General features: G+C 40.8%; 1 protein-coding gene and 1 long non-coding RNA gene across 5 annotated transcripts; one reads left to right on the forward strand and one right to left on the reverse strand.

Annotated features, from left to right (window-relative positions):
* The first annotated feature begins 807 nt into the window (after positions 1-807).
* Positions 808-20,075, forward strand: LOC114133762 (uncharacterized). Its single transcript, XR_003593265.1, has 3 exons — positions 808-1,526; positions 4,031-4,036; positions 20,065-20,075. It is a non-coding gene; the product is annotated as an uncharacterized LOC114133762 (long non-coding RNA).
* LOC114133761 (tetratricopeptide repeat protein 7B-like) lies at positions 2,673-22,147 on the reverse strand. Of its 4 annotated transcripts, none has more exons than XM_027999834.1 (22): positions 21,997-22,147; positions 21,377-21,479; positions 17,137-17,291; positions 16,975-17,050; positions 15,249-15,341; positions 14,832-14,986; positions 14,387-14,508; positions 13,649-13,727; positions 12,856-13,031; positions 12,693-12,756; positions 11,998-12,135; positions 11,706-11,894; positions 11,485-11,602; positions 10,787-10,844; positions 10,540-10,612; positions 10,229-10,389; positions 10,027-10,143; positions 9,850-9,947; positions 7,572-7,712; positions 6,036-6,238; positions 3,901-3,974; positions 2,673-3,605 (listed from the first exon to the last, which is right to left on the reverse strand). In XM_027999834.1, exons 2-22 carry the CDS (start codon positions 21,468-21,470, stop codon positions 3,458-3,460), a joined length of 2,532 nt encoding a protein of 843 aa, XP_027855635.1. In that variant the 5' UTR covers positions 21,471-21,479; positions 21,997-22,147; the 3' UTR covers positions 2,673-3,457. The 4 variants fall into 4 exon arrangements, with proteins under 4 accessions (XP_027855635.1, XP_027855632.1, XP_027855633.1 ...); XM_027999831.1 differs by having other exon boundaries at positions 17,182-17,291; positions 21,997-22,129; XM_027999832.1 differs by lacking the exon at positions 7,572-7,712 and having other exon boundaries at positions 21,997-22,129.
* Positions 22,148-23,381: the final 1,234 nt, after the last annotated feature.

Consider the following 23,381-nt stretch of genomic DNA (forward strand, 5'->3'; position numbering starts at 1 on the left):
GGGCGCGTCCACTCAGAGGAGGAAGTACCATTTTCATATGAAGAGGGAGATGAGAGGCAAGCATCACTGGTAGAACATTTTATCTGAATGCCTTTGGCTAATGGACTGTAAAAAAGTTACTAGCTGTTAGTATTCTCTGAGAAACAGGACGCTATATTATTTAATATTTATGTATATTTTCCTCGCTGGCTCGTAAGTGTAAGTTGTCTTCGACTATTTTAGTTTCTCGTACTGTCAAGCTGCCCAACGATACTTTGCGGTTATATTAGGAATTTATAAATAATTTAAAAACTACAATTAGTCAAAGTTTTTACATGTAGATTCATAATTTATTTTTGTGTAGTTTATATGTGTTGTTTATATAGAAACATAAATTAGAATATTGACATAATTCACTAAATGGAACATGTTATATAGATTAATTACATACAAGCCTGTTTTTAAGCCTTTCTGATTTTACAGCTAATTAAAACACAACATCTGGGATTAGGATATTACATCAGATGAATAAAAAATGATGTTTTAATACAGAAATCTTTCATCGTAATGCATATTCTAATGTATATAATGTGACTGTATATCATAAAAACCCAAAAGGTTTGACCCAATTTATACAGCTTAAAAGACAACTACCCCTAACACTGACCAAATTTATGTACGTTTCTGAATTAAAAGTTACAAAAAAAATCTAAAATAAAAATCTTTCTGGGTTTTCTGGCAATTAGCAAATAGAAATAAGTTTGATCATTCTAACCAAGCTAAAACAAGAAAAGTTTGGTCCTATTTAACTTCAGACAGAGAGAGAAAAAAAAGTGTATGTGTCTTCTTATTTTTTTAATCACTCCAATAACCAGGACCACTGCAGCGTCCTTCACCCGTCATATGCTGTCTCGCTCTTCCCGAGTCCTTGGTCCAGTTCCTTTGCTCTTTTTTCCTATTATTTATATCATTGGGGATAATCACATCGATCCTGTGCTGCTTATCAATGATCACAATGTCCGCTTGGTTGGCCATTACCATGTTGTTGGTTTGAATCCGGAAGTCCCATATATCTCAGTTCTGCCATTTTCTACCAGTTTGGGAGGTGATTCCCACTTTGACTTAGGGGTCTCCAATTCATGCTCTTCACAGATGTTTCTGCACACTACCAACCACTAAGTTCCATCTATTGCTTTCCTGCTAGCATCCTACATCCTGGATTGTTTCTGTTGTCTCTTTGCACAAGTGGGATCTCGCCTGTTGAGGTTGATCTGGGCTTCTATTGCTCTGGTGCTCCTGCCCTGTCCTTCAGTCACCAGCCATTTGTAGGACTTGGTCGTATCAGCCACTTCATTCATCCTATTGGTTCTACCTCTCATGGTGGTTCCTTCTCATCCAGTTTCCATTGTCAGAGACATTCACAGAGCACGTCATTCCTCACGATTATCTTCCGGATGTATTCTTGCAGCTTGGCAATTTCGTCTTGGATGGTGGCTCTGATGCTCATGAGACCTCTGCCTCCTTCTGTGTGCTTAAGTGTGTAACCAGTGGATACTGGATTTGAGGTGGAAACCACAATACATGGTGAGTAGCTCTCATGTTTTAACAACAGTGGTCTAAATTTCTTCCTTTAGCCAACTTGTTACACCAGCAGAGTATCTGATTACTGGCAAGGCTTAGCTGTTGCCTGGACCTTGTTCCTGGCATTGAACAAAGTCCAATGGCACCTTGAACCTTTAAATGGCAATGTAAGGTAAGTTCTTACACTCTCGTCTTAATTTTTGTGCCATGCTATCAGCCAGTTTCCATCCTCTTATATCAGCAATGAAGAATTATAAATACACACTACGTGTTGAAAAACTGTGTTTGTTGACTTACTTTTACTTGTCAAGCTTAAGTGACAAAAGTTGGAAAAAGACCGATTCTCTTGGCATTTAAAATAACACCATACAGCGTAAGAAGATCTCGTTTATTTATTTTACAATTTTGTAAACAACAGCTGCCGATTAAACTGATTGTTACAACCTTGACATGATTGTATGAGTTGTTTTACCGAGAAATCGATCAGAGAAGCGCCGTGAAAATGGTCAGATCCGCCTCTCTGGCTGCAATGCGCGCTCCCGACACCGGGGGAACAGATTTTCACAGGGGAACAGAATTTCGCACATGACCTCTTCTGTGGTGAGAAGGCACACACCAGCGCGCACACACACACACCAGTGTTTGAAAACACAAATATTTCTCTTCACAACAAACTCAATAAAATTGTTCCCAAGCGAGCAACCAGGTCACGAACCGAGGGCGCAGCCAAAACAAAAAAACATAATAAAGGTGTCAAAAATGACTTTAGGACAGAACGTGGCCGTGCAGCTGCACATGAGGCCAACAGGGGGAGCTCTTGCCCCACCTTTGTGCGTACTCGGCTGCTCTCTCTTATGAAAGAGAAAGCGGACCGACAGCAGCTACAGCTTACCCAGCCAGCACGGAACAATGCTCTCACAGTAGCACTTCCCAGACCACTAGCGAGAAAAATCCAGCTGTGGCGAGCGCCAGCATCAGATTGGGTGATAAACACCGTATCCAGAGGTAACAGGCTCCAGTTTGGAGCGGCTCCTTCTCACTTTTCCCCACAGCATCACTCTGTATAATCATAATTTACTCTCTAAAATAATAAAACACAAGGGTTCATCAAATATACAGCGACAACGCTTTGTATTTATTATAATAATAACAATAAAAAAATACAAATAAAATAACCTGGCTGTGACAGGATGCAAAGACACAAACAAGGTGGATGGATTTACACAGAAAACCTGAGTTTGGAGAAGTACTTTGTAACAGATTCCTGCAAAAACATTTGTTTGTCAGTAACAGTGTTTCTACTGTGCATATGAGGATATTCTTTAAACTAAATAAAGCAGGCCTCGTTGGGATAAAACTGCTACAAAACGCTAAAACATCTGGTCATTTGTGTAAATCCATCCAGGTTTTTGGCATTTATTAACTGATTGAGCTTATGAACATATCTCCAGTGGATTATCCAGCCGTACAGTAACAGAAATCCTCTCTACCGTAACAGCAACAGGTGAATTTTGTTGCTTTAGCGAGATGTTTGGCTCTTAAAGCAAACGTAAATAAAACTATTTTCCTGGCAGTAATCGGATTTTGAACAAACCTGTGTGTTTCTTTAGACTAAATAAAATGTAAACAAAATCTTAGGCTTCTGAATGCAAACATCGTATTAACAACAACAACAACAACAAAGAGGCACGGACAAGATGCAGGAAATGTGTTGGCACCCATACACAGAGGTGCATGCACAGACTGAAAGAAATGCTTCAGCACCGACACACACACACACGCCGTCAGCAGAGGAAAATGCTGTTATTTGCATTATGTGCAAGGTGTGAGAAATGGCCGCACAGCTATTTGCATGCAGTCGTGTGTGTATGGCGCAAGTGTGTGACCGCGCTGCGTCTCATAGAGCTCGGGGAATGATGGTGAATGGCAGGATGGGGCTGCTGGCCTCCAGCTCCAAGGCAGTGAGGAGACACTCGTTGGCGTCATCGGCTTTCCCCTGGGCCTGCAGCACCTCGCCCAGACTCTTCCACGTGTCATGAGAAGTGCTGACCGAAGCAAGAGGCAAATTATTTCCACTGATTAAATGTAAATGAGAAAAAGGGAAATTGGCTAAAACAAGCAGATTGTCGCCTTCCTAATATAATGGCCTGGGTCATTTGTTTGGCAAAAGATGTTTTAGGCAACCAAAAAAAAAAAAAAAGGAGTTAGGCCATTATTTTAAGACGGTGGTGATCTGAAAGTTGTGTCTTTAAGGAATATATGTAAAAAGAAAAAATAAATACATTTAAAAGAAAAGATACAGGGGGAAAGTACATCTAAAGAGTTGTGATAAAAACATACCTGTTGAGCTGCAGAGCTTCCCTTAGGATTTTCTCAGACAGACTGTAGCGCTTCATCTGGTGCAGAATCGCTCCCTGAGGAGACCCATAAACATCACCACTTAATCATTATTTATAATAACCGATAAAAGTGTTTTGTAGTTTCAGTGATTTTGACCAAGACAGCCATGAAAGCATTTTTACATATAATCAGGACACAATGAAAATGTTCACCAGGATCCAAAATCATCTAAATTAAATGTCAAGTGTACAAAACAAAAATGAAAACATACTTCCAGCTTCCCTAAGACTCAGCAGGGACAGTAGTAAGCAGGTGCTAATAATCAAATGTATTTGATTAATTAATTACTTGTCACACATCTATAAATGTAGGAGCTTTCTCTGTTTGCTGCTTTGGAGTGTACCGGCGTGTGTGTGTGTGTGTGCCAAGGCAATGAAAAGGTGGAAATACATGAGCAATAACGTTAAATAAGCAACTGTAGTCATGCCCATGAATCTGGCAATGGCTATGAAGTTATTTCAAAACTACATGGAGTCCATTATTTTACAGCGGAACAGATAAAAGTGGAAAACATTTAAGGTGTCAAACAATTGCACCAGCAGAAGTAAGTTTAGGTTCAGACATACAAAAGCTGTTTCAGACTTTGCATGCCTTATTCTAAATGTCCATGTTCATAACAGCACTGTTAGTAATAGATGGGAAAAGTATAAATTATTTTGAGAGGATGCCAAGAAAATGCTTTTTTTCCTCTCTAAAAAAATATTTTACTAGCATTTTTGTAATGTTGACTTCTGGACTCCATTTGGACAACTGAGATCAAAGTTGCCATGTTTGGAGGAAACCAAATTCCTCAACCCGACCGAGAAGCAAGGTGGTGGAGCTACAACGATCTGGGCTTGTACTGGAACTAAAGAGTCAAGGAGCTACAACGGACTAAAGTCAGACCACACCCACATTTGGCTTCTGGGGCCTTACTAGAGCGGGGCAGAAACCAGGGTTTACACATTTCAATGAGCCAAAGCGTCGCTTTAAATAAAACTGAGGTGAAATCCTTTAAAAATGATGTGAGAGGCTGATAAAAGTCAGACAGCAAATTACTGAGTTATTGATACCAAATGTGGTTCTAAAAGCAGCTGGATGGTTTTTCCACACATAGCTTTTCCAATTTGGTATCATCTTGTTTGACAAAATTTTTTGTTAAACAAAAGTGTGGAATTTGTTGTACTCCTGAGATTAGACTTAATTAATGTAAGGAACCCAGTAACGACCAGACCATTTTTTTTATTATGTTGTAATATATGAAAGCCTTAAAGCGAAAGAGGTGGTTCACACTTTTAACCACAGTGCCAGGTTCACACAGGTGTCAATTTGAAATTGTACCTTTTACCTGCAGTACTTTTGCAACTGCATTTAGATTTTTATTTACCACTTTTGAGTTATGCATGTTAACATAAGCAAATTATACTGCATGTATTTTTGAGTAAATGGCTGTACAGAGTTCATTCCTGATTTGTGTTCAAAAACATGTTAGTAATTATTTCTTGTCCTCTTAGAAGATCCAAAAGCAAAAAAAAAAAAAAAAAAACTTTTTTTGCCAGGTTTTTATTTTTGTTTCTACCACAAAGAATCACTACCAGTTCAAGGAAGTTTTGTAATAAGAAGAATTTTCTACATATCTGAATTATTTAGACACATTTAGAAAGTTTGAGCTTCTTCAGCAGCTGTGAAGAGGCGAGGGACAGGAAGTCTGATCAAGTCGAAGGCAATTTCTCCAGGACTTTGTCCTGCTTAGTTTAGACTTGTTTAGCAATCATGCAAACACAAGACCTCTGTTGGACACATTTAAGCTGAGCGTCGCATGCATCAAGAAGAAGTAAACAGCCACGGGTCTCTAATTTAAGACTCTAATTCAGCACTGATGTAGGCTGATTTGCTCAGGGCAGTAAACGGACTGTGAATATGTGTTGCTTCAATGAGGAAAAAAAAAGAAGAGAAAAAACAGAAAAAGAAAAGGTCAAAATTACCTTAAAAAATATGAAAGTGACTTATTTGGAGTAAAATCTAAAGAACTGAAGGCTGCTTCAAGACTTTTGCACAGTGTTGTAGAAACACAGCAGGGGGTGTTGGTGTCTTACCAGTCTCTGCATGGTTTTGACATGAGTCGGGTTGATGGACAGGGCTTCTTCGTACTGTTGTTTGGCTTCATCCATGTTGCCCTTCAGCTCGGCTATCTTCCCCCTCATGTACATCATGTTGTGGGAGGTGGGGAACAGGTTTGCGGCCTCCTTGGTGCACTCCGTGGCTTTTTCAGGTTCCTTCATGCCGATGTACACCTCAGCTGTGGGAGAAAACAGACACCCAGAGAGGGGAAAGGTCGCAGACTGCCAGAAAGCGGCACTTATTGGAGTAAAGCCATGCCAAAATGGAGATATGTCGCACAGAAAGGACAACAGAATCTATGGAACTTTGGTCTCAAAGCGACGCAAACCTTTTTTTTTTTCCTTTTTTTTCTCCGAAGAGTTTTTGCGGCGCTAGTGGCTCGTATTTTTTGCACAGTAGGCAGACAGGAAGGAGGAAGACATGCGGTAAAGGTCGTCGGGACCGGGAGTCGAACCCGCGACGTCCGCGTCGAGGACTAAGGCCTCCAAACGTGGGGCGTGCTAACCCACTGCGCCACCACAGCACGCCCCAGCTTTCATTACTTCTATGATGAAGACTGAGCGATATCGGCAGAGCAGGAGGGAGGAAATGAACAGTGCCTCTATCTGCCCTCTAATTGGCTGATTACATTAGTTGTGTCGCCAAGCTGGAAAAGACCGGCCGACGAGAGGAAGCGGCCGGGCAGATAAAACAGCAACACAAGCTGCCTCTGTCAGTGTGCGTGTGTTTACGGGAGCCGTCTGCTTCTGTTTACATTCTGCTCTGCAAATGTCTGCGGCCGGGGCAGAGAGGAGAATCAGGGCTCCGGCACACAGAGAGGGAGATCTGATATCCAATCACTGTGCTCTCAGAAAGAGCTGACGGCAGCATGCTCACCAAGTCTGCAGGAGTAAGTAGGAAGAAGTAAGTTCAATATGCAGATGAGTCTCTTTTCAGCTGCTTGTAACCAGGATGTTACCATCTAGGTCATGATCTGTGCTTTTTTAAAAATTTGATCTGTATTGATTCCCAAGTAAGTAAATTTTACAAATCATAATGCCAATGGCTTACTTAAGAAAAAAGGATAAATAAACCTGTGAATTATGACAAATAGAACAACATTACAACTCTATTTCCAAAATTAAATAGTAAGAAACACAATTAAAAATGCACAAACTGAGAACATAAAATAAAATAATGATAAAGTGCAAGTATCATAAGAGTAGATTATCAGGGTTGTTTTATCAAGCTCTGTTTCTGAAAAGAAAATTGGATCTGAGTTTCAAATAGCTTAACTAATAACTTTGTCACCATAAACTAAAATGTTATATCCATCCAGTCATCTATGGTTGGTTTGTCCTGTGACAAACATTAAATATTAGTTTTTTTGGGGAGCTTATTGATGCATTTTACCATAAAGGAATGTTCCAGGCCCCAATCTGTATTCAATGACAACTACGGGTTGACAAAACCTTTTCAAGGAAACGCCGCTTCAGTAAGAGTTCACGTAAAATCAATGTGTGGAAGCAGACCTGCATGAAGCCAGATCTGAGCCAGGGTCGACCAGGCGTGCGGGGGTCCGGGTTTGGGGGCGCTGCTCTGCACGGAAGAGGATTCCTCCGACAGAGCCTGCTCCGCCCGGCTGGTTGCTATGGACGTAGTGTGCGCCGAGCCTGCGGGGTGGAAAATCCATCGCTTTGTCAAAACACACGAAAAGCTGCCAAAACCTACCGACTGACGGCTGAGAAGCAGTTAAGCAGAAAATGACTTTTAGTTACGCGGCCAAGAGCAGAACTCACTGACCGCACCCTCAGGAACGCAGTGAGGAGCTGAAGTGTGCGTTCTGTTGCGGTGAAGAAGCTCACACCGATATGCAGTACACACCAGGCCACACTGTTATGGTGTTGCATAAATGAGTTAAAAAAAAAAAAAAAAACATCATGCACAAACTACAACACACTGCTGCTCAGCAGCTAAAACCATCCAGGCTCTTTACCATCTACGTTGATGTCAGTCTACACTGTAGTCTATTTTTTCCATTTTCTGATTTTAGTCAGAACACCCACTCATACGTGAAAGATGGCAGAGATAGAGATAAAAGCGTTTATTTATTTTAAGCTTTAAAACAGAAAAAGAGAACTGCTGATAAGTGGATTTTGGGGAAATGACAAGCGGAAGTTTAATTTTTTCTTCGACACAAACACAAGCTGGGAATCCTGTTTGCAGAGGCCGTTTTGGAAGCAGTCACTTACAGTGCCCTGCAGCCTTTACCTTCACACTCCAAAATAAACTCCAGTGCAGCCTATTGTTGTTGTTAGATGTCACCTAATAAGTAAATAGAATCCATGTGTGTGTAATTAATGTCACTGTCCTGCAACAGCCTCAACGACTTGTTGGGAAACTTTAGTGAGCAAACAGCATCATGAAAACTGGGTCATTCCTGGCTGGTCAGTGATGAGGTTATAAAACAATATCCAAAGCTTTCAAAGTTCAGCTCTGCCCATCTCATCCTCTACAACTTTGACATTTAAAAGCAGAGAAAATACAACAATCAGAAGTTCTGTTAGCAGTTTTCTACAAGCCATGCAGGGATACAGCAGATATGTAGAAGAAGGCTCTCTGGTCAGATGAGTTCAAAATGTTAACTTTTTGGCCTGCATGCAAAGCGCTGGCAGTAGCAGAAAACTGCATCATGCTGAATAAATCATCCCCACAGTGAAACATTGTTGTGGCAGCATCATGCTGTGGCAAAGCTATTCTTTAGCAGGGACAGGTGGTGCAGCTGGAGCTGATGGAAGGATGGAAAAAAAGCTAAATACAGGGAAATGTTGTAACAAAAGCAGTTGGATGCTACAAAAGACTCAATATCTGAAAGGAGCTTCAGGACAACAGCCAAAAACATCCAACCAGAGCTACAATGGGATGGTTTTAGATTGACGCATGTTCATGTGGTGGAACATCCTAGTCAAAGTCCAGACTGACCAACTGAGAATCAGTGGAAAGATTTTAAAATCCCTTTTTTACAAAAGGTTTCCATCACAAACTGACTGGGCTGTAAAAGACTCCCAGCTGTAGTCAAGGTGACAGGCGGTTTTCACAGAGTATTGACTCAGAGGGATGAGCATATATGTATGGCACACTTTTCAGATTTTAATTATGAAAACATTTTAAAGTAAAGTTAACTTCACAGTTCTGCACTACTTTATGTCAGTCCATCAGACAAAATCCAAATAATAATAAAAAAAGCAGGAGCATTTTTCAAGGCACTGTGATAGCGTAGCTAAAAGATCCATCCATCCATCTTCATGCCCCCGATGTCCATGTGATATTGCAGAGCCGCATCAGCCAACACAACCCTACAACATCCAGAGCCTTAAGGAACTCCGGGCGGATCTCATCCACCCCAGGGATCCCTACCACCGAGGAGCTTTTTAACCACCTCGTCCCCAGAGATTGGAGAGCCCAACAAAGAGTACCCAGGCTCAGCCTCCTCAATGGAAGGCATGTTGGTGGGATTGAGGTCTTCGAAGTACTCTACCCACCGGCCCACAACGTCCCGAGTCGAGGTCAGCAGCACACCATCCCCACTATAAACAGTGTTGGTGCCATACCGCTTCCCCCTCCTCAGACGCCGGATGGTGGACCAGAATCGCTTCGAAGCCGAGCGGAAGTCTTTCTCCATGGCCTCTCCGAATTCCTCCCTCGCCCGAGTTTTTGCCTCAGCAACCACCAGAGCCACATGTCGCTTCGCCCGCTGAAAGACCCAGGAGCCCTTTGTGTTTGTCAGCAGGTGTGTGTGTCTCTGCCTACCAGCGTCAGGGTCACTGACGTCAGGCAGCGTCATGGCGTTGAGCTGCTGTCTGTCTGGTATGGCCTTGTCCAACAGGCTGCTGCCACGCCCCGAATCACTGTCAACCACAAAACCCATCAGTCGAGACAAACAGGCATTCGGTTCCTTTAGTAATCATACTTTTGTTGCACTGGTACCTTGGGTTGGTGAGGCTGTAAAGGCTCTTCCAGATCTGGAGCATGTGTTTACAGGTGAGCAGAGCGTCCTCCGGTCCTGTACACATGACCTCCAGCTTCACCTTCGTATACAGCAGACTACACAGCACAAACACCATCAGCTCAGGGTCTGCCACTCCGTTAGACAGACAAGTGAATGCTGTTTGGGAAATGTTTCGCTCACTTGAAGTTCTCAGGATGCTCGGAGAGGGCTATCTCTATGATGTTGAGAGCTTTATGGTATTGTTTCTGGGCAGAAAGAAGCAGGGCCAGCAGGTGCATGGTGTGGACGTCATCTTTTTGTAGCTGCAGCGCCAGTTGAACTGTCAATAATCCCTCGTAGATCTATACACACACACACACACACACACACACACACTACAGGTCTTCACTAGAGTTAACAAAAAACACAACCCTGTGGAACTGAAAGGGAGGTAAAAATTTTTCTTGTGTTTTGAATGCTTCAGCTTTTGATCTTTACTTTGTTGGCAATACCTGTCTGCTAATGGCAAGCTGCAGCGCCAAATAAAAAGCTGCCAGATGGTCAGTGGGAGACATTTTCTGAGCTCTGCAGATGAAAAACGAAAACGTTTTGTGCTCAGACATGTTCGATCAAAAATGACATCAGTAACTTAAATATTTTAGAGAGAAATCTGCCTATTTTAATAGAACAGGACAGTTCAATATTTGGACTTAATCCTAAAGTGTTGAGCTAAAGTATTTTAAAGAAACACTTTGAAACCTCTGAAAGGCCGACACAGCTTTCCTCTGGTAGTCCTCCTGTGTGCTTCGCAGCAATGCTGAAGAGATGCAAACACACAAAATAAAAGCTTCAGATATGACAACCACAATTACACACGCATAAGAGACAAGCACATACACCTATACAAACACCTTTTGGGGTTTTTTTTTTCCCTGCCTGACTTATCAATCTGTTACAATCTCTTACGTGTTCAGACATTCATTTCTGCACAGCTCTCTGAAGATCCCAAAGTCCTTATGCTGCTAACAGATATTCAAGTACAAAAACAGTTGCTTCTCAATGGTCATTGCAAACTCCTAAAACCTGTTTATGTAGAGCGGATCACACCGATGACCATCGATTATTGAAGTCCATTTGATTACTTCAGTCTTGATTCCTAAAGGGAGCTGCATGGGTGTCCTGAGTTTTTTTTTTTTTTTAATTTACATAGATTTCAGATTCAGGTTTCATCTTTGTTTAATAAATGGCAAATGTTACTGCTTAGCGTCACATTTTCATCTTGCAAGTTTGGCTTTCAAGAGGCACAGCAGGAAGTCAAAATTGGAAAATGAGTGAATTTGCGTTAATGTTTGCGATGGCGACATCTCAGCTTCCTGAAGGGAATGAATAATGAGAGTGGAATATGTCGTGTGGCTTCGTTCAGCTGAGATCAGATTTAAATTAGTAAGCGGACTTGCCATCAGTGGCTTTGAGGCTGTAAACCAGGCCGGCGGCCAAGTAGCCTTTGGCTTTGAATTCCGCTTTCATCTCTCTCGTGTCAATCACCATCTGTGCAAACTTCTCCCCTTCGTCCAACTGAAATATCAGCGAATCAAGATGTAAGACAAAACTACAAGAGAAAAACACGGTAAAAGTAAAGCTTTACTTTCACTTCTGGAAAGAGCTGCGTGCTCCTTACCCAGTGCAGAGGACCAATGCACAGTTTAACGGCCAGCAGTGGGATGGTGGGGTCATCAGGCTTCAGACAGGCGCACTCCTTAAAAACCTTGACAGCACGAGCGGATTTGCCGGCAGCCATTAGTGACAAGCCGAACTGGTACCACAAATGGAACTCCTCAAAAGCGAACTTCATGGTTCTCTCCAAGCACTGGGGACGGCAACGCGGCCCGTTTTCTCAGAATTTTGTTGGTCTACTTGGAAACATTCATTTCAGGAGTGCAGGTCAGTGTGGGTGTGTGGTTTTATTTTACCTCCGACAGCATCTCATACTGCCCCCTCCTGCCCAGCGTTATGGTCAGCAGATCGTACACCGCGGAGGCAGACTGTAGGCTGATGGTCCGATCGTTGTTGTGCTCAGGAATCCTGCTTAGGACAGCGTCCTGGTTGGCCTGACACCAAAAACAAACACAGCTAAATAAGTCAAATCTGCACAGCATGACAATGTTTTAAAAGTGTGACTCTATAAAGCAGTGGTCCCCAAACTACGGCCCGCGGGCCAGATGCGGCCCGCCTCCACATTTGGTCCGGCCCCCTGAACAATACCAGAGTATTTTCATATATGTGCATTTTTATTTGATAAGTTGGACTTTTGAAATAAAATAAATGTTCCTTAGTAATGAACTTTATTTATTATTAACTACTAGTTAGTAACTATTTTATACATGCATATAATTGACCCTAACCCTTTTTTTTATGTGGAGAACCCAGTGTTATTTGGTTATTTATTTCATAAATAGTGTTATTTCCTGACTTTTGTTCTCTGAAGAATCCAGAAAAGGTTATTTGATTGTGCTTTCTGAAAAACAATACATTTTTATGTTTAGCACTCTTACAATCGTCACACTTTTTCTGTTACAAACTGACCCCGGCCCCCCATCAGAGAAGGGACAAGTTATGTGGCCCTCACAGGAGAAAGTTTGGGGACCCCTGCTATAAAGCATCTCACCATCGACTCACTGATCAGCAGCAGCAGCAGAGCTTCCTCTGTGTTCTCCTGAGGACAAAACAAACTGAAATGCAGCAAGAGAGAGATGAAGATGGGTGGAGATGAGAAGAACAGAGAGACTGTTTTGAATTCCTACCAACAAATGTTATGAAAAACGTCATACTTCTCTCCGGAGTACACTTGTGGGGGTCGGCTCAGGGTGTAGTTCCTGCGGTAGGTATGCCCTTTCTGCTTGGGTTTATCCAGGGGTGACACCGCCGGAGGATTTTCCAGAGGAGACCAGTAGCTCTGTCCACACATTCCTTGGAGCAGGATCTCTGCGAGCTGTCGGGCTATCGTCTGCACAAACGATGAAATTACAGGCCAAGCAGGGCAGCAAAACAGCGTGAGTGCGCTGATTTGTGTGATGTTCAACTTAAATGGCAAACAGAATAAATCAGCAAAATCCGGCATGAACGTTTTAACATTTAAATAACCATGTCGCAATAAGCAATTAATGATGATGATAAATTAAAATGAGCTTTAAAATTGACATTCTGAGAATTGATGGGTTTGTTTTTTGGTTGTTTTTTTTAAACGGAGGCCATTTTATTTACTGTTGTGTGTGTTTTATTTTTCTGTTTAATTTATTCTCTTTGATTGTGATTTATTTTGGATACTTAAAATGTCTTCCAGTTAAGGTGTGGAGTGTTCTGTACAAAATGAACGTTTATTACACTTTGAGAACTTGTATTATGCCATTGTCAGTATATTACTCTGAAAAGGTCTCAAAACAACATTACTATTGTTATCGTGAGAGGCCTGCATTTAAGTAGTAATTATTCTTCTCAAATCTGAAAGGCTGCCAAACACAAACTCATCCAACTACATGCAGATTATTCAGGATTTTTGGAATTAGCAACTGAGAAAAAGGAAATCTGACAGACAGAGAGACGTTCTCCCCAATAAATTCTCACCATGCGAAGGTTCTGGGTGGTTCTGGTTTCAACAGCCTGAAGAATCTCCCGAAATCTGCCCACACACTGCGTCAGGTTTCTACAAGAAAAAAAAAAAAAGAAAAAAAACGACAAAAGAGATTCTGTGACTTCTCCGGGTGCACATGCCTCCATGTTGTTAACAAGATTTGGCACGTCATGTTTTGCAAATTTTAAAAGAAGAAAATATTTCCTTTTTATAGCTAAAATCATATTATCAACTGACTTGAGAATTTAATAGTGATCTTTAAGATTCCTTTCACTGACTGATGGACAGACAGACCAATATTATAGGGGTGGATTGATAAATAAATGGACAGATGGACCAAAGGAGATGGAACAAAAACAAACCTATAAATAAAAACCTCATGCCACTCTCTGTTTTCTTTGAGCAGGAAGCTTCACCAGCTGTTGCCAGACTAAATGTAATCCAACCTTTCTGATCCTAAAACCACATAAGGTGTGAGACAACGTCAAAGCTGTAAAGTCTTACTCACACTGTACAGCATATATCAACCTGTTAACAACTTTGTCAGATCACAACTGCAAAAAAAACAAAAACAACTGAGTGTGATTTCTGCCAAGTGGCTGGTCTTCAACAACAATGTAAAAACCTTTCTGAATGTCACCAGCATGTTTTTATTCACATTTTTTTTCCAGGACCCAAAGTAAACTTACATTAATATCTATTCTTCCCTTTTCTCCATCCATGTATCCTACCCGTTATTGACGTGAATGACGTGGGCCCTCTGCAGGCCTGTCTCCAGAAAGTAGCCCAGTTCCGGTTCCTCATCCGTTGGTTCTGGCTTTGGGCCACGGTTCTGAGTACCTGCTGATAATGCCTACAGAAACAGAAACACAACAGAACAGCAAAAGTCAGAAAACTGTTAAGACAAAATTACAGAAAGCTATGCTTGATTTTTGTCCAAATCAATAGAGACTAACAGAGAGGACCTTTAAATAGCTTCATATATCTGTTGGTTTCAGGCTTTCTGTATATAAAGACGGCTCTGTTTGTCAGCTGGCCATCATGAGCAGAAGCACATTTATCAAACTTGCTCACTGCCAGTGTAATAATCATCACACTCCCACAAGGATGGCACAACATTTCCTGGCTCTAGAAGTAGCTGGTGAGTGTTCTAGTTTCTCCCCCTCAAACACAAACCTTCTCTGCTTCCTGCAGGTACAGCAAAGCAATGTCTCCGGACTTTTCATAGCAGGTGATGATTTCCTGCTCCCGGGCTGCTGAGCTCTGACTGGACTCCGAAGAGCCGGAGTCCGCGGAGGGAGAGGAATCCGGGATCTTCTCTAGACACAAGCCTGGGAGAGCATCAGCGAAACGGAAAAGGAAACAAAATGTGACAGACGTTTCAGTAAGCTTAACTGCATCATGTCTCAAAATATAGTTTTAATATCTTAACATATCAGATTAATTCAGTTGAGTTAGAGAAATACAGTGTTGCCCCCGTGTGGAGATAAAAAGCATGGCTACAGAGATTAGTGGAGATTGGATTTGAGATGTGGAAGTGGATGTTAAGAAGGTCATGAGGTACAAATGATTCCCATGTGTGTCTGTGTTTACCTTTGATGGTGTAGGCCTCTGCTATCATACACAGTTTGTACACAGGAGCTCCAATCAGCTGCAGGTTGTCCAGGTGCAACCGGCTGTAGACATCTAGAAAAGCAGAACTTCTCTGTTCAGTTTCTGGACTGTGGACGTCTATTAGAACAAGAATCAGCTCTTCAAAGAGGCCAGAGATCTGTATTAAAGTCTTCTTGTTCAACACACTGGAAACACACTTTCCATAATCTGGAAAAATGTATTTTAGGTACTTGCAGGTCTGGAGAAGTAGGAGTGAGTGTAAGACTGTAGAATAATATTCATATTGTCTCACTTTATTCCCTATTCTCTTGTCTAAACCTTGTACTCATTTCTCCTTTTGTTTCTCCATTCTTTTTTCAATCCATATTCTCCTCAGTTGTTCTATTCTAAATCCACCGACACCTATCCATTTTTCCATTATTACCGTAAGTTATTTATCCCTCCATTCATCCGCTTTTCTATTATTTATCCATGCATCTTTGTTTCCATCCATAGATCCATCATTTTTTCCATCATCCCACTAACCCTTCCATACATAAATTAATCCATTTATTTTTATATTATTCACCCTTCCACGCTTTCATGTTTACATCAAGGAAAATCCGTATTTATCACAGCTGATGCCATCATTGAAATTCTTAACAATAATATCTCCACCACATCATTTTCTACTATCCTGAACTCCTATTCCATATTAAAAAACTGCACTTCTGTAAAAAAAAAAAAATAAATAAATAATAATAATAATGTATCTGGCCTATATTCATAGAGCATTTTGATATAGAACGTGTAAAATGTGTAGCATCCCTGAACAGTTTCTCAGCTGCTCTGAAAGGTTTTTAATATATAGAAATATGAGGAGATGCTAAGAAACAGCATCCAGCAAAGACCTGAAAAAGGACCTGACAGATTCACCGGCTAAATCCTTAGAAACAAATGAATCAAGTGACAAAAATTTTTAAGTTCAGCAGTACGGGACCCCCTAGGGGACATGGGAATTTTTTTTTGCTTTTGCTTTACTTCACAAAACTTTTGCGTTACCTCGCAATAGGTTTTGCGTTCTCTTGCAATAACGTGCTGATCAGTGCATCCGGTATAATTGAATAGTGTAAACCTTTCTTACGGGGGTCATTGTACTTTCTCCTATTATATAAGGCTTTCGTGAGGTTTTCCCATGTATGTTAATATCTCATTGTGAAATAAAATAATATATATATATATATATATATATATATATATATATATATATATATATATATATATATATATATATATATATATATATATATATAACTAGTTGGACTATTTCTGAGTTATTATTGCGGGATAATAAGTCATCTGACAGTTTTGATTGTGTCTCTTTAGTGTTGGTCTGAATGGTTTAAAGGACCGTTTTCATCTCAACCTCATACAGACAGACATAAACATGCAGCGAATAAATGGATTTTCAATCAGTTTCTTGCACCAAAGAGTTAAGAATAAACACTGAGGCTCTATAAATGTGTATGCATTTGAAATTTAAAATTGACATTTGCGACTGTATGCAAAATACACCAGCAAATATTGCAGTTAGCATATTGCAAGGGAACGCAAAGGTATTGCGCGGTAATGCAAAAGAAAACATTTTCTCCATGTCCCCTGAAATGTCTCTGTACACCAGCCTTTAAAGTAAGAAAGCATCAAACAAAAAAAAGACAATGATTACTTAACACTTCGCTGTGTTGTCCTTCAATATAACAGAGTTTGGCCATCAGTAGGTTGGCTTCCTGGAAGTAATCGGCCTGAAGAAAAGTTAGATGGAAAGAGTTACATTTGTACAAGAAGTCATCCAGTCAGCGATGCATCAGGTGCTCTTTCCAGAGTTTACATCGACATTTCCTTGGTCAACAACAGCGCTGAGGTGCTCCCTGACCTCCACCAGTTCGGCCAGTGTGCCTTCGGGGCTACAACCCTGTTTGATGGGATGCTCCCTCAAGTACGTCTGGAGCTTGGATTCTCCCAACAGCAGCTCACCTAAATCATCTACACACAGAAAGGCAAAGCACTTGAAGAACGACAGCAACTAGCGAAGAATTTTTAAAAAAATGACATGTTGTTACTTCACAGGAGAAAAAACAGTAGTGTAAGCGCCAAATACAATACCAGAAAAAAAGCATAAATGGGACAATTTTATCCAAAATTATACATTTTTAAATGAATATGCCCTGTCAGTGGTCTCCATTTAGCAGGATAGAAAATATTCTGAGCTTTAACAAGTACAGAAACAACACAAATACCAGGAAGAAAACTAAAATTGAGCACCATGTGACAGAACCGGGCCGGTTCTGATCCGTCACCGTTACAAGAAAAGCTGAAGCAGTCCTTAATCCAAGTACAGATCCTAGTCACAAACAAGTGCTTAAAGCTCCAGTGGACCAAGTTTATTTCCATAACAGGAGCACTAGTCAAAAAAAAAAAAAGAATGAAAGAAATCAGCAAATCTAGTTTCCGCCATAACACAGACTAGACTTCTGTCAAGAGCTTAGGTTAGTCTGCAACATAATGGCACATTTTATAGAAGAATGTGTAAGTATCCAAAGTAGTACTTCGCAGGTCTTTGTTTTACACACAAGTTATACTGGAACATTATGACTCTATTGGCCTCCTTACTTCAGCAGATCCCGTTTTAAATGCTACCATTTCATTTGTGGAAGTCCATATCAGAACTGGCGTTTCAGGCACTGAAAAACATGAACTATTTGACAGAGCGATGGAGATCTGTTAGCGGAGACTGACTGATGCTTTCCTGTTAATGGAGTTCTCCTTCATCCTTTTGCCAGATTAAGCTTTTTGTTAGAGCAGATTGTAAAAGTTCACAGCTGTTGCCAGAATTTTCCATCCCCTCCTCATGAGGACGAATGCTCGAAATTCAAAATTAAAAATACGTAACTGATCCAAAAGGGGAATGAATGCAGACGGTGACGCAGGAAAGATGTTGTCCTTCCATGAAACAAACGGCAATAATTTTGAAAAAACGAGACTTTGATGCACAAATTTAAATTTACTGTTGATTTATTCTAATCCACACAAGGTCCAGTCCACCTAAAACCTTCAGATTGACCAAACAGCTTGGATTGTGTCATCTCTAAATAAGCATATATTCATATAACTGGCTCCAAAGTACCTTCCCAACTTGTGCAAATCTGTCATTTTCTTCTTTAAGTCGTTAAGGAGTTCATTGGGCTTTCCTATAGTCCTGCGCATGCTGAACAGAAGGTTTGTAAACAACACTATCAGTATCGCAATTAACATTAACATTACGATACGTCACCATAACGCTTTAAGAGTTAGCAGGCAGAGTTCAGTGAAAGAAAGTCAAATTTGTGTTTCGGCAAACGATGTTGCTGCATAGAGCAAAGCTCAAGACGTAGAGTTAATTAATGCATTATTCTGAATAGTTCGGCTCTAATTAACCCCAACAAAAGGTGATAAGTAAAACTAAAAACAAACACAAAGTGCCGAAACCTGCTAGAATCCAGAATCAATCAATGTAGTGACGGATGTGGACTGACTATAGTCATTGACTATAGTGACTGACTTGCGAAGCAAGAGAGGAAACAAAAAAATCCTAAAATACTCTATTTTTTTTTTCTTCTGTGTCATCATGAATTCACGTAGAAATGCCATTCAAATTTCATTTTGTTGATACGTCCATGATCTCTTCTAAAGTGAAGACGGCACGTCGATACCAATTACGGTTTGTCCACAACTTGAGGATTAATTACCATAGCAACCAGGGAGAGCTGCTTAGGACTACAAATACGCCATCACTGTAGTTCTAACTATGGCGGAAGACTCAGTTAAAACAGAGGAGGACTGAGCTGGCCTATAGAACTACTGGCTGTTTTGGCCAGTATATAACTGATTTAACCCAAACACTGTTACTCGTAAGATTAGTGTTGCCCTTTAAAATAAAGCTTACAGAAAATTTCAAAATAAAAGCCTGAATATTCCTCTCAGGTCTTTGTCCTCTTTTTCTCTCAGGTTAGTGCAGAGAGAGCTACAGATATGAATTGCGGTATTATAGAAGAGGAGAAATAACCCTCTCATATGCTTCAAATGCTTTTTGGATCGGCCTTGCGGTTCCTGAACGGGAAGGAGTTGTTTGGCCTGCTTTGTTCATTAAAACTAACAGCTTTAAACAGTTAAAATTCTGACTCTCCCTCTCTGTCTCACTCACATGACAGCTGAGCTGCTCTTTAGAACTACAAACACTGAAGGTTAGGACTACAACATGGCGGACACTCAGTGCCTACAGAAAAGGTCTGAGCTGAATGTCAGAACTACAACATGGCGGAACTGTCAGTTACTACAGAGGAGGACTGAGCTGGCCTATAGAACTACTTGTGTTTTGGGCTTTTTATAACTGATTTAACCCAATCACATGGGATGGGCTCTTTGCACCTGCCGCGCTGACGTCACAACCGCATGCGCAAATGCGGCTCTCTTTTTTCCGCTTTGAGTTACCATGACAGCTAGAAAAGACAAAGTCTTATTTCAGATAAAACAATACTATGAACATTGCTGTCTTCCTAATATAATGGGCTTTTAAGGTTTCATAGATTTCCAAGCGGTCCTGAATTAAGAAGACGGTGGTTTGTAAATATTCGTCGCTACCAGTTAAAGCTAACGCCGCACAGCAAAGTTTACAGCCTTCACTTCACTCCGGATCAACTTCTTCAGCCTAAAGAAGAAGGTAAAGGAGCTTTCTGTGTTATTTCCATGGAATCACTTCTGTATTCAACCTGAAAGAGAGTTTATGGGATCGAGAGAGCAGACCAGAGCCAGACAGCCGAGCAACTGATCCGCCTGTACAAACTGCTGTAAACACCATCCTGCTTCACAAGAAACATGCAAAACTAATAAAGCCAAATAACACGGAGACCTTAAGGAACACGGCCATATTTTTCTAAAAGCAACAACTTTGAACCTGAACAGTCAGCTGAACTAGAACTCCGACACCAGAGCTGCTCTACTGTTAAGCTATGGGCTTGTTGTGCTTCAGGCTTCAGAAGCAAAAAGCCTGAACCGTAAAATCCCCGTTACTTGGTCTCTGACACTAACGACAATAAACGCACGTAATATACTTGAAAACAAGGTAAAAACATTGTCCGTTAGAATGGATTAACTGTTACCTTGGACAAGCCCTGCAAACACCCAGTGTAAAGAGCCTTTTTCAATAGATGGGAAACGACTGAGCCGCTTTTCCCCGAACGCGGAAGCGGAGGTGCAAAGAGCCCATTAGTTTGGCCCTTTGAAATGAAGCTTACTGAAAATTTCAAAATAAAAGCGTTGACATTTTTTACATCAAGTAATGACCATTTTGGGCTTTATGTAACTGGTTTAAAAAAAACACTGTTAGACATTGGATTAGTGTGGCCATTTAATATTAAGGTTACTTTTTTTTTTTTCAAAATAAAAGCCTCAATATCCCCATCAGGTTAGTGCACCGCCACTGGCGGTGCAACAATATTAGCCTCCTTTATCTTTTTCTCTCAGGTTAGGGAACGTTCATTAGCATTAGCCTTTTAGCTTAAATTAGATATTAGCTATTTTTCTTACTTATTAGCCATGTTTAGTGTACTGAATGGAGTAAGTAAATTACAAACAACATTCTAATGATACCTCACATGCTACTGCCAGCATTTAGGCTTACATTAGCATTTTGGCTAATTTTAGCTTATGCATTAATTTTAACATACTGAATGGTGCAAGTCCATGTTAGTCAACATTCTTGTGATTCTCCACATGCTACTTTGGATTTTTTTTTATTTTTTTTTTTTTTTAGCTAAGCTTAGCATTGATGCTCATTTCTAGCATCAGAACGCTGGGTCCAAACCGACGAGCACACTTTGGCAGGCCCCGGTTAAATTTCTTCAGGAATGTTCTAGTTTCTGATTTATTATCTTTAGTTCTAACCATTTTATTGCCTCTGAACAAAAAAAAAAAAAAGGAGTTCAAAAACATCCTGCGTTATGAGAGGTTGCTGTCAGGAAGTAGGAAAGGCCCAGGCCATGGGAAGAGAGGCCTGATGAATAAACGCCACCGCTGCGGGACGAGCTTCCTACCTTTGGATGGAGTCAGCTGCTCGACGATCTCGGGGATTTGCTCCCACTTCCCCTCCGAGCGGCAGCGCTCTATCTCCGTTTCCAGCCGTGACATGTTTCGTGACTGCGGGAAAGACTGGACTCGGTCAGAGACACCACAGCAGGCTCCCTCTCAGAAAATCTGATCCCGAGCTAGCATGACCGAACTGAGAGAAAGATTTAATCTACAAACACACAGCAAACGCCCATATTTGGCCGTTACAGCCGTTTTACGAACTGCTAACGTCTGCTAGTTATAACGGTCACAGCAGTTATAAAGAAAATTAAGTTTTGTCGCATAAAAATACAAATTTATGAGAAAAAAAAAAAATACTATACCGAACATCATCCAAATACCAACATGGCAATGGCGCCTGTAACAGTGACCAACCAAGCAATTCAAACAAATCGAAAATCACAATCTACCGATGCAGGTCAAAACCCTGTACAAATTTGTCTAAATCACACACGCAAAAGAAAACAAATTCCCCATGTCCCCTAGAGGGCTCCGTACGAAACACAACAAAACTACTCAATATGTTTACAGAACATTTTTAAAGAAGCTGTTTTTGTGGCCTTATAAGAGTTGCCTTTTATCCTACCTGTGGTTCTCTTGAGGTTAGACCGTGGATAACCGAAAAATAACCATGGACGTTACTGGGAGCTTTTAAAATATGAGTTAAGAAAGATCTTAAGTAAAGCTGGGGCAAATAGAATAAAAAGGAGGAAACCTGCTTGGTCTCTGAGCTGATTTCATTATCCTCTACTCTTCCTGAAACTCTATCTGAACAACAGAGAGCCAAGTTACAAAGCCTTCAGCTTAAACTTGATTAAATTTATATTAAAAAAAGCAAAAGGAGCTTTTATACGTTCACGGGCCAAATGGTTAGAAGAGGGAGAACAAAACTCTAGCTACTTCTTCAAACTTGAAAAGCAAAGACAAACAAAAAAGGGTATTACTAAACTTAATTCAAGTGGCACAATCATTGATAAAATGATTGCCAATATATGTGAAACTTTTTATAAATCGTATGAGTCTAGACATTCTCCTGAGGAACATGACTATTTCTTTAACTCCTTAAGTGGCACAGAAACAATTGGTGACCAAAACAAAATATCATGTGACTCTCCAATCACGCCTGATGAAATTAAAGAAGCTATTAACAGTCTTAAATCAAATAAATCCCCTGGTACAGATAGACTTACATCAGAACTTTATAAGATTTTCTCAGAAGAACTCACTCCATTTTTACATTCTGTATTTATTGAAAGCATTAATGAAAGACTCCCCCCCATCACTTTCTCAAAGTTTAATTACTCTAATCCCAACACCTCAGAAGGATGCATTAATTTTGGATAATTGGCGTCCTATTTCTTTACAAAATTACAACATTTTGTCCGGTTGGTTGGCCATTACCATGTTGTTGGTTTGAATCCGGAAGTCCCATATACAGTACAGACCAAAAGTTTGGACACACCTTCTCATTGAATTCAATGAGAAGGTGAGAAGGTGTGTCCAAACTTTCTCATTGAATTCAATGAGAAGGTGTGTCCAAACTTTTGGTCTGTACTGTACGTATCTCAGTTCTGTCATTTTCTACCAGTTTGGGAGGTGATTCCCACTTTGACTTAGGGGTCTCCAATTCATGCTCTTCACAGATGTTTCTGCACACTACCAACCACTAAGTTCCATCTATTGCTTTCCTGCTAGCATCCTACATCCTGGATTGTTTCTGTTGTCTCTTTGCACAAGTGGGATCTCGCCTGTTGAGGTTGATCTGGGCTTCTATTGCTCTGGTGCTCCTGCCCTGTCCTTCAGTCACCAGCCATTTGTAGGACTTGGTCGTATCAGCCACTTCATTCATCCTATTGGTGGTACCTCTCATGGTGGTTCCTTCAGCTTGGCAATTTCGTCTTGGACGGTGGCTCTGATGCTCATGAGACCTCTGCCTCCTTCTGTGTGCTTAAGTGTGTAACCAGTGGATAC

The sequence above is a fragment of the Xiphophorus couchianus genome, chromosome 19, assembly GCF_001444195.1.
Source record: "Xiphophorus couchianus chromosome 19, X_couchianus-1.0, whole genome shotgun sequence".
Taxonomy (NCBI): domain Eukaryota; kingdom Metazoa; phylum Chordata; class Actinopteri; order Cyprinodontiformes; family Poeciliidae; genus Xiphophorus; species Xiphophorus couchianus.

Coding starts and splice junctions, on each gene's coding strand:
- LOC114133761 (XM_027999834.1), bottom strand. CDS start 21,470: ATGTCACGGCTGGAAACGGAGATAGAGCGCTGCCGCTCGGAGGGGAAG. Junction 14,987..15,248: donor AGAGGCCTACACCATCAAAG/GTAAACACAGAC, acceptor ATGCTCTCCCAG/GCTTGTGTCTAGAGAAGATC. Junction 11,603..11,705: donor GCATTGGTCCTCTGCACTGG/GTAAGGAGCACG, acceptor CTGATATTTCAG/TTGGACGAAGGGGAGAAGTT.